General features: G+C 40.4%; 1 protein-coding gene across 1 annotated transcript in view; it reads right to left on the bottom strand.

The window, feature by feature from the left end:
• Positions 1–5,497: 5,497 nt before the first annotated feature.
• Positions 5,498–17,073, bottom strand: part of LOC142153313 (solute carrier organic anion transporter family member 1B3-like) — a 35,848-nt gene continuing 24,272 nt past the window's right edge. The window contains exons 8-16 of the mRNA XM_075210798.1: positions 15,545–15,643; positions 14,562–14,777; positions 12,179–12,343; positions 11,618–11,813; positions 9,010–9,175; positions 8,717–8,901; positions 6,883–6,947; positions 6,662–6,779; positions 5,498–5,892 (exon numbers count right to left, since the gene is read on the bottom strand). Of these exons, the coding sequence (XP_075066899.1) occupies positions 5,694–5,892; positions 6,662–6,779; positions 6,883–6,947; positions 8,717–8,901; positions 9,010–9,175; positions 11,618–11,813; positions 12,179–12,343; positions 14,562–14,777; positions 15,545–15,643 (1,409 nt within the window). The 3' untranslated portion in view covers positions 5,498–5,693. The remainder of the gene's footprint in view (positions 5,893–6,661; positions 6,780–6,882; positions 6,948–8,716; positions 8,902–9,009; positions 9,176–11,617; positions 11,814–12,178; positions 12,344–14,561; positions 14,778–15,544; positions 15,644–17,073) is intronic.

The raw sequence follows: 17,073 nt of genomic DNA, 5'->3' as shown, positions 1-17,073 counted from the left end.
CATGTAGAACACTTCAGGATAGGGCAGCTGTCTTAGCATTTATACAACCAAGGCGTAAAGTAATGATTAAATTAAATCTAGAAAAAAACAGCACCCAACGTGCCTGCCTGGGATTCAGTGAATTCAATGGACATGATTCATCAAGGAATGTAAATGCAGATTTTGTGCATATAATCCGAAAATTGAATCTGCGCATGTCCAGAACCGGCCGGCACGCAACTAAACGCAGCAACGTTCCATTCATTTGTGTACACAAAGGACACTTACTGCAGCTTACAATTACTGGGAGGGATCAGGATAGGGAAGGGGCGTTCAATTGTAGTCAGTGTACAGTGAGGAGGTGCCAAGGCAGAGCGCACGCAGCAGCGTCCGATTCAAGATGTGGGCATCTCTCAGGTCTGTGTTTTTCTGCCGTATCTCTTACTCTCAGTACTAGTGATGACGGCTGTGTATACAGCTAGAACATGTGTCTGCGATCAGGAGTAACTGTAACAATGTATTTTATGTTTAGTAACCATTAATATCATCCTAATAAATGTATTTCATGGGAAAAAAATATATACTGTATATAAAAAACATCAGCACTTTTTACACATTTTACAATTATTGCCTATACTATTAGCAGGTGACATTAATTAAATATTGTTTTTGTACATTCTTTTGGTAATTTATATTCCACGTAGGTTTAGGATGAATCCTGCTGTGTCCTGTGTATTAGAGCACAGCAGAACTACACCTGTAGTCATCAGCGCACAGATCTTCAGATCTGTGTCGAATTTGGTGTCCCTATGCCCTAATTCTGTGCATTTCAAAGTAAACACACGTTGCGCTCAGTATGCGTGCATGGATGAATCAGGCCCAGTATGTTAAATGATAAGATGAAGGGCTCCCTCCGACCTATCATCATCATTATTTATTTCTATTGCACCACCAATGCCGCAGCGCTGTACAGGGAATGTCTGTCATTCACATCAGGACCTGGACCATTGGAGCTTACAATCTGAATTTCCTAACACACACACACACACACACACACACACACACACACACACACACACACACACACACACACACAGATAAGGGTTAATATTGTCAACAGTCAATGAACCTAATGTCTGCATTCCCCAAATGACCATTTTAAGGCTAAGAAGTCATCTGTCCTAATACCAGAGTTCATTTCTGTTGCAGATTTTTTCTATAAATATAGGTCCAGGGATATAATCTCTGTCACACCGTTCTGATAAAGAACATTTCCATATGAATATATATGAAGCATCTACAATGAAGGCAGATTGGCAGCAGGATGCTGAAGTACCAGAGATGTATCTGAAGAATTCAAGGGCTGAAAGGGCCTCATAAGACCAGTCTGCGGGATCGATCCTTTATAGGTCAGTGCAGTGATGGGAGCAACCAGAGGCGCACTCTAATCATAGAACCCGCCAGTTAGTAGGTGTATTAAATGTCTGCAGCCTAGGACACATTTCCATGGGCACTTGGATAGGTTTACATGAACTTTGACCTCAACAAAATGGCCACCATCACTTTTCCCTCTAGTGTATTGTTGTTACAGTTGTGCATCTAGTGCTCAGTGTTTGTGTGACAGAGAATACAGACAGTAAATGTGGTGTTATCACTGCAGTCTGATGTCAGCGCTGGGTGAGTCCCTGTAACACTGAGTGTAATAGTTTTATTATAACTGGTTGTGAGAGGAGATTAATATTAGTGTTGTAGAGTAATATTACTATGGTCAGATGGTCAGATGTATATAAAGCAGTAATCACATTAATGTGCAGTTACTTTATGCCTCATTCATTTTATGTAACATTTTATTACATTTATGTACATTTTACTGACTACAGCACTACTAATGTCTGTTTTGTATGCAATTCTGAATTGTTTTGCTATGGTGAATGTATGGACACTGCGCAGTACCACTTCTCCTTATGTTATGTGAATGCTGTACATATATACACTGCACAGTACCACTTCTCTTTATGTTATGTGCATGCTGTACATATATACACTGCACAGTACCACTTCTCTGTATGTTATGTGCATGCTGTACATACATACACTGCACAGTACCACTTCTCTTTAACTTATGTGCATGCTGTACATATATACACTGCACAGTACCACTTCTCCTTATGTTATGTGCATGCTGTACATATATACACTGCACAGTACCACTTCTCTGTGTCATTTCCATACTATACATATATACACTTCACAGTACCACTTCTCTTATGTTATGTCCATGCTATACATATATACACTGCACAGTACCACTTCTTTTATGTTACGTCCATGCTATACATATATACACTGCACAGTACCACTCCTCTTTATGCCATGTTCATGCTGTACAGATGGACACTGCACAGTACCACTTCTCTTTATGTTATGTGCATGCTGTACATCTGGATACTCATAGTACCACTTCTCTTTATGCAAATTAAATGCTGTACATATGTAAACTGCACAGTACCACTTCTCTTTGTCATTTTTCATGCTTTACATTTGGGAAAATCTTCCCTGCCCACACACTGCCTAAAGTCTCTGAAGTTCAGTGGCTGCCATTTTTTTTTTTTTTAAGTTAAAGTTAAAATATTAATATAAGTTAGAATTACTGGGGTTTCACAAAAAATTTCTGATCACGGTAAAATTTGCAGAAAACCGAGAATAAAACCGTCTTCTGTACCAGTTGTTATTAGATTATGTCTTACACCCTGTGACTCATCCAGAATTCTTATTTACAGTCAAACAATTTAACTACAAAAATCTATCTGTTGCCGTTTTATTGCAAGATCAAACATTTGGAAACCTCCTCTAGAAATACAGCATTTGTCCATCTTCTTTGGACACACAGAACAATCCATCACCAACTGGTAACGTGGACGGTCTATTAAACCCTTCTTCAAGATTCTCCTTTATATAATCCACCTGGCTTTATATTCTCACCCCATAGGGCATAAACCTTACTTTTAGAAAACATGGTGACGGGAATGAATTGATTGGCATAATGTATATGTCTAGGAGGAGTTACTTTGTTAGCAGATTTCTTGTAAAGATTTTCAAGTTTCAGGAATATTTTCCATCCACATATTGCTCTTTACAATTCTTTCTCCATCTCATAATCTCCCCTGATTTCCGATCAATTAAAGGATTGTGCATGGACAGCCACGGATGCCCGAAACGATAGGAAAGGACGGAGAGTGAATAAGAAAAGTGAATTTTCTTCCACAGGCCGACTGTCCGCGGTTAATGTCACATTGTGTGTTTTATGGCGCATCTCAATGCTTGAGCTTGGTAAAATCTAAAGAATTTACTGCAGCCCCCTTATCAATGGAAGTAAAAATGTTGACCGACTTATAAAATACCAAGGATTATTTTAAGCCAGAGTTAAAATCATTTATACATTTTATAGCACTTTTACATTAATAAAATACCTGCTGGAAAGTGTGGGTGGAGCAATAAAGGAGGTGGTATACGGAGGGAGCACTGTATAACGCACTTATATTATACAGAGAAAATAATAATAATGATTCTCTGGGATTCTGACAAATATCAAGTTAATACATCTAAGCAGAGAGGCATGCTGGGAGTTGTAGTCCATGTCATCTTGTACCACCATCAGGGTCAACCATAAGAATTATGGGCCCCCCTGACAAATATTTTAACTATGGACCCACCTCAACTTGAGAGGAATAAGATTATTTTGTATCCTGAAGGAAAGCCTATGGATCTAGATGAGTTTCCTCCGACTCACAGAGTGACCCTTCTGTCCGCTGTATAACCATAGGCCTGAGGTTCGTCACCTTTGTTTCTCTTCTGCAGACAGCTGTAGGCTCCTATTTGCATTGGTTATGGATTACAGGAATCCACAGAAGAGGTGGTGGAAGCATAGAATTCTCGCTCCTGTCTTATCTCTTTTATATGTCTGTCAATCAGTCTAGCTGCATACATTTTTCAAGGCTCTCTAGAGCTGGGGATTCAATTAGAAAATCTTTCAGCATTTCTGACAGTGTTAGTCTGAATTTACCATGCGGTGGATCATCCCAACTGCAGTCTGTAGCCCAATGCTGAAATTCAGCGCAATACTCCTCTACTTGGCGGCCTTGTCGAAGAACTCGGAGGTTGGTTTCAGTTGAAGTGACTCAGTCTGGGACGTCATGAAGGAGACCTAATGCCTTAAATAGGTGCCCCATGAAGTGATTGCTAGCTTATCAGATTCAAGACTAAAGGCCCCAAACTTTTGGTAACTATACCTATTCTCTGTTATTCTGATCCAGAAGAGAGAGGTTTAAATAAAACTTGCAGCTTTCACGAAAATATCTAAATGTTTTCTGCTCCCCAGAAAACCGATTGGGCAGATTTAACTTTGACTAAATGATGCTTCATCAGCAACCTGTGAAACTCTTGAAGCCTCTTCCTGGTCTGTGACCAGTGGCCGGGTCCTGATCCATCTGAGTTAGCACCTGAAATTGGTTGTCCGACACCTCAGCTCCTGGTTGGTCAACAGCTGAGCTAGAGGAGGTGTAAGTATCCTACGTCTGACCTAGCATCTTCTTTATGGAAATCTCTAGTTGTTTTAAGCCAGTCTGTGTAGTTGTGAGAACTACACGTTTTGCAGACACCCACGCTATTATTGCACCTCACACTAACCATGTGAATATTTCTGCATTGCAGTGATTACACCAGCTGCTCTCACTTATACTGTACTCACTGACATGGGGGTGACGTATGAGTTGCACATGATGCCAGCTTGTGCACTTTCATTTTTGCCATTACTGTTTATAATTCCCTTTTGACATAGAACCTTTTGGGTGTGTAACAATCACCCCCTGTGCTATGAATTCTATTTCTTTGAAACAGAGGGCGAGTAATGAGGTTACTGTACAGTCTATACTACAGAAAAGAAGGACTTGGTGATTATTACAGACAATGGTATAATGTGTATCCGATCAGCGTGTAACCTAAGCAGAATACTTGTACAGCCTGAAGTCCATCACTTACAGTACTACTGGGTCTATTTAATACAGCTCTATCACCAATGAAAACAAGTGTTTTGGACTGTGATTGGGCCTCGTCCAATACATGAAGATGATACCATTGGTTCCCACCGGTGATAGATTCCCCAGTATATTTAATAAGGTTCACAGTGGAACAGATGCAGACACAACGTACGTCAAAGCTCGACCTGTCTGAGTTCACCTGTCTATCGACAGAGTATAATTGTCCCCTCTACTACACTGTTAGGATCTGTCTGTTACTGTCTTTTCTGTGACATACATGGATATATAAGGGACAGGCATCCCATACACCCAGGAGCCAATGGTTACTGTCTCGCACCTCACTGATGGCGAGATGAATCCGTCCTATGAGACCGTCCGTGTGTACAATACAACGTAACAGCTTATTTCCTCACTTAGACAATGACATTGGTGAGTATGTACAGATTGGTGTTACCGGACATTAAGGAGACACAATGCAGTGCTGGACTTGTTAACAATATTTATTAAGGCAGAGGTTTCACTATTATAGTCTATGGTAAGACAGGATGTACATTCAATTCTCTGAATGTGATTAAACTCACTGTTAAATATAACAAAAGACAAATATTAATATACAGCCCTAGCGCTGATCCACATCATGTACAAATAGGAGCATTTTAACAAACTAAAAGTGTTGCATTAAATGAAGGTTTCTTTCTCTATTTCGATGGTGTCAGGTTCCTCTTTAGTGGCATCTTCTCTATTTATGATATCCGCTTTCTGCGTCCCATTTTCAGGTGTTTTGATTGAAAACTGTTTCTTCACCATAAATATAAACCACACGAATAATAAAAATGACGGAGCCCTGATGCCAGCGGTTAGGCCCAGGAAGGTGTTTCTGGGGAAAGAAATACAGAGAAATATTCTTTACTCTGACAATTATCTCTCATTGTTTGTAGAATGAAATGAGATTTCAGGAACTCCCAAGTGAGGGTGTCTTATGGTGGCTCAGTGGTTAGCACTTCTGCCTCACAGCACTGTGGTCATGAGTTCAATTCCCGACCATGACCTTATCTGTGTGGAGCTTGTATGTTCTCCCTGTGTTTGCGTGGGTTTCCTCTGGGTGCTCCGGTTTCCTCCCACACTCCAAAAACATACTGGTGGGTTAATTGGCTGCTATTAAATTGACCTTAGTCTCTCTCGGTGGGGGTGTGGATGTGTGTGTGTGTGTGTGTGTGTGTGTGTGTGTGTGTGTATGTTAGGAAATTTAGACTGTAAGCTCCAATGGGGCATTGACTGATGTGAGTGAGTTCTCTGTACAGCGCTGCGGAATTAGTGGCACTATATAAATATCTGATAATGATGATCCATTTCCATTCTGCGCTATTTGCCAAACTCTCTGCCAGTCTACAAAGTGCCATTGTGTCATTAGGATACTCTGCCATTTGACCATACACTCTGTGCTGTGTGCAGTCTCTGGACCAGTGTAGTGTAGTTGGCTAATGAGTTATCTTGGGAACCAACAGGTTATAGACTGTCTTACGGAGCCATGTTTTATGATAGATGTAGATTCAAGATCGGTCTGATAATCTTATTACCAGCTATCACAGCCCCATGTGTCAGCTGGTTTAAGAGTGTTTATCGCTCACTATTATAAAGTCCTTTACCTGAAGGAGATAGCGTCATACAGCCGACAAGCCCCTCGTCCGCCACAGAATTTGGTGCCCCATTTCAGGCAAGTTCTATCTATGAGGGCACCAAAGTACATCGGGGCTGGAATTCCAGCTGTGGAATAAACATAGAACATTAAATAATAGAATAAATGACAGTATATCTCCATAATAACCAGCTACCACACACAGAGGTCCCCGGTGATTTTTACACTCACCAAACATTCTCACCAGTAACATATAAACTCCCACCGCCAAGGCTTTCAGTTCTGGAGTAACACACCTACAGCAAAAAAATGAAGAAGATTTGTAGATATTGTACATACACCAAAGTGATTTGCTGTGTTCAATTAATCACAATACAGGACCTGATTTACTGTTTAAAGTAAAATGCAAAACTGCGACGCTACACTTACATTTCTCCTGCTGTTTATTATTACAAGTATCTGAATATACGGACAACTGTAAATTTAGTGTATTGTTACATCCAGCGCAAAAAAAAACCTGTCATCATTAAATCAGAAACTCGCACTAAGCGCAAATACGTCTCCTAAAAACTATACCTTAAATATTTGGTTAAGCCAAAGAGATGCATCTCTAAGGGACGAACTCAATTAACCACGAGGTCTCTATTATTATTATTATTAGTATTTATTTATAGGGCGCCACTAGGTATCCGTAGCGCCGTACACGGACAGACAGAAACGCGGTACAGGGTGAGACAGCACGGAACAGTTAACAAAAAGCACAGTAGCTCGGAAGCTCAAAGTACAGCTAGATGAAAGGTGAGAGGCCCCGGGGGTAGAGAGAGGGGTAGAAGGGCCTCACGGAAGAGACAAGGAGCCGGAGAGCAAAGTTAAGGTGGTGGAGAACAGGAGGAGAGGAGGCCCTGCTCGAAGGAGCGTACAATCTAAGGGACCGTACGCGATGTGTTTCCTTGCACATTTCTGACATTTATGCTACAGAAAACGTCTCATTAGATCACATCTCTATGAGATGAGAACAAGAATGAGTGAAGATTTTTAGCAGAAGCATCCCACGAAGACCTATCGTTCGAGGTTCCTTATGGGACCTCGCGGGTAATTGAATCGGCCCCTAAGAGTCGTGGTCAACTTGTGTCTGCATGCCTGTACTGTACCAATCTTACATATCCATGTCCCCATCTGCCTCTCTGAGTGTAAGGGGTTCCAATTATATATACGCTCAAAATATGGGCAGTGGTCATGTGCAAGAGCAATGCAATAAAATTTACACAACTCACATTTTTATGTGAACGCATGTCTGTTTTAGTTGTATAAAATTCACATTTTCCGAGTCGGATATGTACAACAAAAATGTATCCTTATTTAGATTCATCATATTGGGCTTCTGTTCATTAGGAATTCAGCCTCTTTGAGCTACATTCATTGAAGCTCAAGTTTATTGGAATAGATAATAAGGATTTATGTGAGGGCTTGGAGATTAGTTAGGGATTTGGGACTAAGATTATGTTATGGAGACCGAGGTTATGGACTGAGGATGGTGAGTAGGGTTTGGAGACTGAAGCTAGATATTGGGAACTGGGGTTTGAGGAGACTGTAACTAGGATTTGACAATACAGACTGGGGACATTAAGGTTAGGTGCCCAAAATGAACTGGGGCACAAACATTTGAGGACAAACATCCATGTACGAGTGCCAGTGCCAAATGATCTAAACTCCAGTCAAATATTTATTGACCTATAATAACATCACTTACAAGATAAATGTATTATACTAAATACATGAAATGAACCTAAGAAATTGTATTGTTTTATATAATGAGTTTGAGTTATATCGGCCAACAAGATGATTTATTTTAGAAAGTTTCACTTCATTTTTTTCCATTTCCATTTTGTTACAAAATTAACATGTTGGGATTTTTAAGGTCGATCATAATGTTCAGATGAAAGAACCAGCAAGTTGACACTTTTTACAGTGTGTAAATATATAACATATAAGTAATAAGTAGTATCTGGCCCTAAAATCACGAATTGGGTGGCCCTGGTCCAGACAAGAAGAACAAGGAACTCACCAAAGGACTATGACATATTGTGCGGATCCACCTAATGCAATCACGAACGTCGAGAAGACTTGTGAGATTATATAGTATAAGAACATTTTGGCACAATTCTCACTCCTCGGACATACCCCCAGCCTGACGGAGGAATTTGTGGAAGGGAGACCCATAAGTTCTAGGCAAGAACAATTCTGATAAACCTATAAAGACACAAAGCAGATATGTTCCTTATATATATTACACCAGCGTTCCCGTTATCCATTCCCAGGTTAGTGAGAAGCCGGGACTTGCCGGAAGCTCAGACTCACCATGTTCTTTCCTTCTCCCAAGGATGACTTACACCCGGCCAAACATGCGGACATATAGGTGACGTTATTGTCCCCACACACCGGGTCCCACCGGCTGGTTGAACAGCTGCAGTCTAAATTGCAGGAAGAGGATAGAAAAGTGTTCTGGAAGTTGTTCAATTTGCTCCTGAAACAAAAAGTAAAAATAAAGATAAAGACCCAGATTTTTGCTGGGTGAAATTGTCATTTCCAGATGCTGTAGTTTTCAGTTTAATATGTTTCTTAAAGGATTTTTTGAAGTCACGATTTATTACTCATTTCTAATTAAAAGATTTTATAAAAATGCAAAATAATTCTGAAAAATTATCTGTTGCTGTAAAACACTGTTGTATTGTAAGGAATAGGACATATGTATGTTAATTTGTAGGAACAAAAGCAAACTACAGTCATGGCCAAAAGTTTTGAGAATGACACAAGTATTGGTTATCACACAGTTTGCTGCTTCAGTGTTTTTAGACCTTTTTGTCAGATGTTGCTATGTTATACTGAAGTAACATTACAGCATTTCATAAGTGTCAAAGGTTTTTATTGACAATTACATTAAGTTTATGCAAAGAGTCAATATTTGCAGTGTTGACCCTTCTTTTTGAAGACCTCTGCAGTTCGCCCTGGCAGCTGTCAATCAACTTCTTGGCCACATACGGACTGATGGACGCCCATTCTTGTCTAATCAATGCTTGGAGTTTGTCAGAATTTGTGGGTTTTTATTTGTCCACCCGCCTCTTGAGGATTGACCACAAGTTCTCTAATGGGATTAAGGTCTGGGGAGTTTCCTGGCCATGGTCCCAAAATTTCGATACTTTGATCTCCCGAGCCACTTAGTTATCACTTTTGCATTATGGTAAGGTGCTCCATCATGCTGGAAAAGGCATTGTTCATCATCAAACTGTTCTTGGATGGTTGGGAGAAGTTACTCTTGGAGGATGTTTTGGTACCATTCTTTATTCATGGCTGTGTTCTTAGGCAAAATTGTGAGTGAGCCCACTCCCTTGGCTGAGAAGTAACCCCACACATGAATGGTCTCAGGATGCTTTACTGTTGACATGACACAGGACTGATGATAGCGCTCACCTTTCCTGCTCCGGACAAGCGTTTTTACAGATGCCCCAAACAATCTGAAAAGGAATTCATCAGAGAAAATTACTTTAGTCCAGTTCTCAGCAGTCCAATCCCTGTACCTTTTACAGAATATGAGTCTGTCCCTGATGTTTTTCCTGGAGAGAAGTGGCTTCTTTGCTGGCCTTCTTGATACCAGGGCCATCCTCCAAAAGTCTTTGCCTCACTGTGCGTGCAGATGCACTCACACCTGCCTGCTGCCATTCCTGAGCTAGCTCTGCACTGGAGGTGCCCCGATCCCGCAGCTGAATCAACTTTAGGAGACGTTCCTGGCACTTGCTGGACGTTCTTGGCCAAACTGAAGTCTTCTTCACAACTACTGAACCTCTCTCCTTGAAGTTCTTGATTATCAGGCAAATTGTTGATTTAGGTGCAATCATACTAGCAGCAATATTCTTGCCTGTGAAGCCCCTTTTGTGCAAAGCAACGATGACTGCACATGTTTCCTTGCAGGTAACCATGGTTAACAGAGGAAGGACAATGATTTCAAGCACAATCCTCCTTTTAAAGATTCCAGTCTGTTATTCTAACTCAATCAGCGTGATCACCAGCCTTGTCCTTGTCAATACTCTCACCTGTGTTAATGAGACAATCACTGACCTGATGTCAGCTGGTCCTTTTGTGGCAGGGCTGAATTGCAGTGGAAATGTTGTTTTTGGGATAAAGTTCACTGTCATGGCAAAGAGGGACTTTGAAATTAATTGCAATTCATCTGATCACTCTTCATGACATTCTGGAGTATATGCAAATTGCCATCATATAAACTGAGGCAACAGACTTTGTGAAAATAATATTTATGTCATTCTCAAAACTTTTGGCCATGACTGTACAGACATGGAAATGGTACCATACACAAAAGAGTATGCACCAGCCTACAGACAAGGAAGCAGCTCCATACACAAGAGTAGACATTCATCTAGAGTAGGATGAAGCTGTGGAGGGCAGCTGGAATTACACATAAGTACATGGACCCAGTTTAAGAATACTTGGGACTGTAAAATCATATGAGGGCGATATGAGGACACTAATACTGACGACCCTGGTGCTGAGCATGGGGATGTGTTGTATATTTCAGATGTTTGGCAGTTATATGATGGCCAGTTGGGTCTGACGTACACAGTACTCACTTTATGCCCTACTGAGTACAGGTTTAAGCTTGCTGATGTCACACTTACTATATCCTTTTTGCTGATGTAACTTGCAAATTGTCTCATGATACATTTGTTATATGAATTGTGCAGTGCCATGATTAAAGGGACGATGGACAATGCAGAGGAGGCGACTTATAACAAGATAAGTGTGATCTCCTGGAGGATAATCGTGGCTGCACCTAAGAGGAGCCGTTGAGGTTTTCCCTCTATTTTACGGCTTCCTTTACCTTAAGGATCGGATACTTTATTTTAGAACAAACCCACATTTTACTCATAGTAGGAAATAATAATCATGGACTTGCCCATTGTAAGTCACAGTTATCCCAGCGATGTCATTATTCTCACAGCCAATCATAAAGACAGACAGAGAGAGGATAAAGGAGATGACGGACGTCACAAAGGCCATCTTACAAATAGACAGCATTCCAAACTTGTACTTCTTTATGACCAGCCCACCGAGCAACATCCCGAGAGCCGCTGCAGGTAAGGTGGTAATTCCTGCAGGGGGTGAAGTCTGGATTTAAGAAGCTAGTCAAGGAAAATAAATCATTTCATAGCAGTTATGTAGAAAGTGTTTGCATCCTTTATGAGTATTTATCATTGCTTCATTTACAGTATTGAGGGCAGTAATTATTGTCATTTCCATCCATTTTTGTCATATTAGCCATCTTAATTATGGCACATTTAAATTGGAGACCTTGAGAATGGTATTGATTATTTCTAATTGGCAAATCATATTAACATTTCCAGTAATTTACATTTAAATTTGTATTAAAAAGTAGCTAATGTAACAATAACTGTTTGTATGTAAATAGGTCATGTGACTATGAAGTTTGATATAAATGTGGTCGCTGATGACTCACCGGTCATGAAGTTGGCTTTGGAGGTGGACTGGCCGTACTGCTGCTCCATGTATTTGGGCTTATACGTTATATATCCCAGGAAACTGTTGAATTGTAGGAGGCTCAGACACACTATCATTACGTACAGACGATTACAGCCCAATTTCTTCAAAGCAACGAAGAAACCTGAATGAAAGATATCAATTAATTATTTCTTCGATTCTGATGTTTGTTATATCAGTTATATCTCTTGTACTTGGCTCAGTGTAGTTTGTAGTTTGCATCCTAAAGTGAAACCGCTCGCAAACTTAAGTGAACTATGAGTTTGAAACAGAATCATTCTGGAAACTCAACTACTGTCCAATCTGTAGGCAATTTTCTTTGTTGCTGGAGGAAATAGCCAAACCTCAGGCTGAGGTATGTAGGATGTCTGTATCCTTGAGACCACCCCTACCTCAGAGAGTCCCCAGAAAACACTTTGCTTGGACTACTGTGAGCTCTGAAAGGGGGAACTATCCAGAGGGACACAAACATCCCAAAACCTGTGGCTTTGCAAACCTCATATGCTGCCCCTGCAGGGCTGGAATATACAAACAATATAGGAAATATACAACATGAGGATAAGGGGACTTCTACTAACTATAGGGACAGAAGGATGAAATCCCCATAAACAACTACACTTCTCTTGGGAGATTCCATTATAAGAGTTATACATCTGTGAAAATCTACTTATGTAGAGAAACAAGTCAGGTGCTTACCTGGAGCCACAGCTCCAAGGGATAAAGAACACGTGTTAAGAATTGTGAAAGCAGAAAGAAAAGATGGGGAGGTGGAGGTCATTGTCCACCTAGGGACAAACAACTTGGCTAATGCTGAAGTCATGACAGTAAAAGAGGAATTTAGAAAGTTAGGGACTGCTCTAAAACAGGTGGTAACCACTGTAAGTTTCTCAGCAGTATTACCAGGTCACAGAGGTGAAGACAGAACTTAGCATCAGAAACTTCAATGTGAGGCTAAAGAAGTGGTGTAATGAGGAGAGATTTGGATTGATAAACCATAGTCATGCCATGTGGCAAGAAAGGGGCATATATAAAAGTAACGGCCTGCACCCATCTTCAAGGGGAACCAGGATACTAAGTGAGCAGTTTGGAAGCTTCATCAGGAACTATTGAAACTAGCAGAGGGGGGCAGTGAATTCCAGAGGACTGGAAAAGAGTGAATGTAGTCCCACTGCACAAACATGGAAGCAAAGTAGAGGCAACTACAGACCAGTGAGTCTTATATCAGTAGTAGGGAAATTGATGGAAACACTCTTAAAAGAAAAAGTTGTAGAATATCTCCAGGAGTCACTATTTCAGGTGACATAAAGGCAGGTGAGCAATATAACAAAGCAATGAGGGAGGTAAGTCAGATGCTGGTTGCATAAAGAGAAGAATCAGTAGCAGAAAGAAAGAATAATACCACTGTACAGGTCATTGGTACGGCCTCATCTACAATATTGTGTTCAGTTCTAGAGGCCATATCTCCAGAAGGATATAAATACATTAGAGTCTGTACAAAGAAGGGCAACTAAAATGGTGCATGGCCTACAGCACAAAACTTACCCGGAGACCTTAATATGTATAGTTTGGAGCAGAGAAGGGAACGGGGGGACATGAAAGAAATTTTCAAATATACCAAGGGTTATAACAAGGTACATGAGGGAAACATTCTACAAAGGAAGAGAAGTACTAGAACACAAGGACATGTACTGACACTGGGGGGACCTGTCTAGTTACGGCTCTGCATTCAATCGCCAATCCCTGGCCACGAATGTGCATACGTGACCACCCGGCCCTGGGAACAGCTGAAGAAATTGTGGTGAGATCTCTGAGAACAGAGAGGGGAATCGGACCTTTCTGCAGCAGACGTAAGCTGCTTAGGTTGGAAAGGAGCACACTGGGACCGGGCAATATCACCAACAAAGTTTTCTATATTACCCCACTCCATCACCACACCTAGGAGAAACAACTGGCTGCACTATCCTCTATGTTAGTGTTTCCCAAATTCAGTCCTCTGGGACCCCTAACAGTCCATGTTTTCCATATCTCTTTGCTGGAGCACAGGTGTATTCATTATTGACTGACACATATTGAAAGATCCACAGGTGGTACAAACTATTTCACTTGTGACCTAGAAAACCTGCACTGTTATAGTGCACGGTTTGTGTACTTTCATTTTCAGGAATATTTTGTGGACCTGACCAATATCCAAGAGAAAAGAACTGATCAATTCACTAAGAACCAATGATATCGCTGAGGCCTGAGGTGATCAAATTATCTCGGAGGACAGGAGTGTCCCAGTTTTGCGCAGCAGGAAAGCTACAATTTTTAAATGAATATTAATGAATTTAAGAAACGCTGACCTTTCACTGTTGTTTTTTTGTGACTTTCAGATTCAGACTTTTCAGTCTCTTTAGATTTCAGTAAGTTGAGGGAATGTTTCTTCCCTTCTTTATTGATACTCCTGGGCAGGAAACAGAACGGAATTCCCGATATTAATGTTACCGTTCCGGCCACCAGGAATCCGATCCACCAGGCACCGACCCAACGCGAGTCCTGGGGTGTAATGGTTACACTATCTAGAAGAGAAAATGCTTTGAGTATTCACAGTATAATAACTCCACCAAGCTCTGGAGTAACTAATAGGCTGACATCACTCAGTGGGAGACCTGTGTAACACAAATAACACGCTCATCTGTCAAATTAACAATTAGTGCAGTCATTGGCATAACTAGACCCTTATGGTCCTGGTAGCAAATGTTTTGTGAGGGTCCCCATGTACCACTCAATGGTGACAGACTGACATATATACATAGGTTTTGACAGGTAAAACGAGTCCCCTCCGTTGTTGTTACCCTTCTAAAGAATTTACATTAGTCACTGATAGACAGGACCAGCAGCTGTGCCACCAGAACTAATCTGGCAAAATAAACCAGCATAATAACTTGCAATATTACGAAAAAGATACCTAAAATAATGACAGTAAATTACATCATGTTTTTAAATATTAGAATTGATTAAAATGTGAAATGTGTGTCCTCTGCATCTATAAACCTGGAAGCAGTATGAAAGGTCTTACAATTAAGGACTATCTGTCTGGCCTACCAATTGGGTGATTCGGATCCCTGATGCAATGATAATCCTACGGCATCCCGTAATGTGACTGGAGGCAGAGGTGGGTTTGTTAATAATCTCACCATGTGTCATGTGTTTTAAGAAGATACAAGAGTCTTGAACCCCTAGCAAGACAATATACATTACCTGTAACCATAAAAATTGTATTTTCACCATACTATGAGCTAAGTCTGGGGCTAGTTCATATTTCATACATTAGATAAAAACTCACTGAGATCCACAAATCCGATGTCAACATAAAGGTTTGCGCAGAACGATCCCAGCATAAATCCCATCATTGGTCCAAACAGCGCCACAGTGTGAAGACACGCTGCAAAACGGAACAGACGAATACTCAACAATTCCAGTAAAACGTTCATTTACTTGTAGAATAATCACAATATTTGTATGTACACAAAAAAAGAGAAACATTTTTCTAATGTGAAATAATTTGTTAGAATTAACATTGTTTTTACTAAAGATATTGGGGCATGATTCATTAAGGAAAGTAAAGCAAGAAAATGGGTAACTTTGATCCTGGACAAACCATGTTACAATGTAAGGGGTGCAAATGAGTTTATTATTGTGCACATAAGGAAAATACTGTCTGCTTTTCCACTTAACACACAAAAATGTACTAGATTTATATTTACACTGACATTAAACGTTGATCTAGGACATGCCTTAAACCAACTATAAATCTGTCCCTACCTTTAAAATTTACCTCCCCCTCCAATACAACATGGGTTTGCCAAAGTCCAAAGTTACTCATTTTTTTCCCTTTACTTTCTTTTATCAGGCCCAATATATGTAATTGTTTTATTTACATTAAGGCTATTATTACAATTTATAAGAAGGGCTGATCTGAAAGTGATAGTAGGTCAGAATGTAAAGTTTTATCTTTTTCCATCCCACATATTTCTATATGGGCCATAGTCATCAAGACATCATGCCCCAGGCCATGTGCTATTGTTTGGCTAGATGAGAAGATATATCCCAGAACATGTGCTGTCCTATGGTTAGATGAGAAGATATATACCAGAACATGTGCTATTGTTTGGTTAGATGAGAAGATATATCCGAGAACATATGCTGTCCTACGGTTAGATGAGAAGGTATATCCCAGAACATGTGCTGTCTTACGGTTAGATGAGAAGATATATACCAGAACATGTGCTATTGTTTGGTTAGATGAGAAGATATATCCCAGAACATGTGCTGTCCTACGGTTAGATGAGAAGATATATACCAGAACATGTGCTGTCCTACAGTTAGATGAGAAGATATATCCCAGAACATGTGCTGTCCTATGGTTAGATGAGAAGATATATACCAGAACATGTGCTATTGTTTGGTTAGATGAGAAGATATATCCCAGAACATGTGCTGTCCTATGGTTAGATGAGAAGATATATCCCAGAACATGTGCTGTCCTACGGTTAGATGAGAAGATATATCCCAGAACATGTGCTGTCCTACGGTTAGATGAGAAGATATATACCAGAACATGTGCTATTGTTTGGTTAGATGAGAAGATATATCCCAGAACATGTGCTGTCCTACGGTTAGATGAGAAGATATATCCCAGAACATGTGCTGTCCTACGGTTAGATGAGAAGATATATCCCAGAACATGTGCTGTCCTACGGTTAGATGAGAAGATATATCCCAGAACATGTGCTGTCCTACGGTTAGATGAGAAGATATATACCAGAACATGTGCTATTGTTTGGTTAGATGAGAAGATATATCCCAGAACAT

This window comes from Mixophyes fleayi, chromosome 4, assembly GCF_038048845.1.
Source record: "Mixophyes fleayi isolate aMixFle1 chromosome 4, aMixFle1.hap1, whole genome shotgun sequence".
In the NCBI taxonomy this organism is placed as follows: Eukaryota; Metazoa; Chordata; class Amphibia; order Anura; family Limnodynastidae; genus Mixophyes; species Mixophyes fleayi.
The sequence above is the reverse complement of the archived record's forward strand: the minus strand, read 5'-3'. Positions and strand labels throughout refer to the sequence as shown.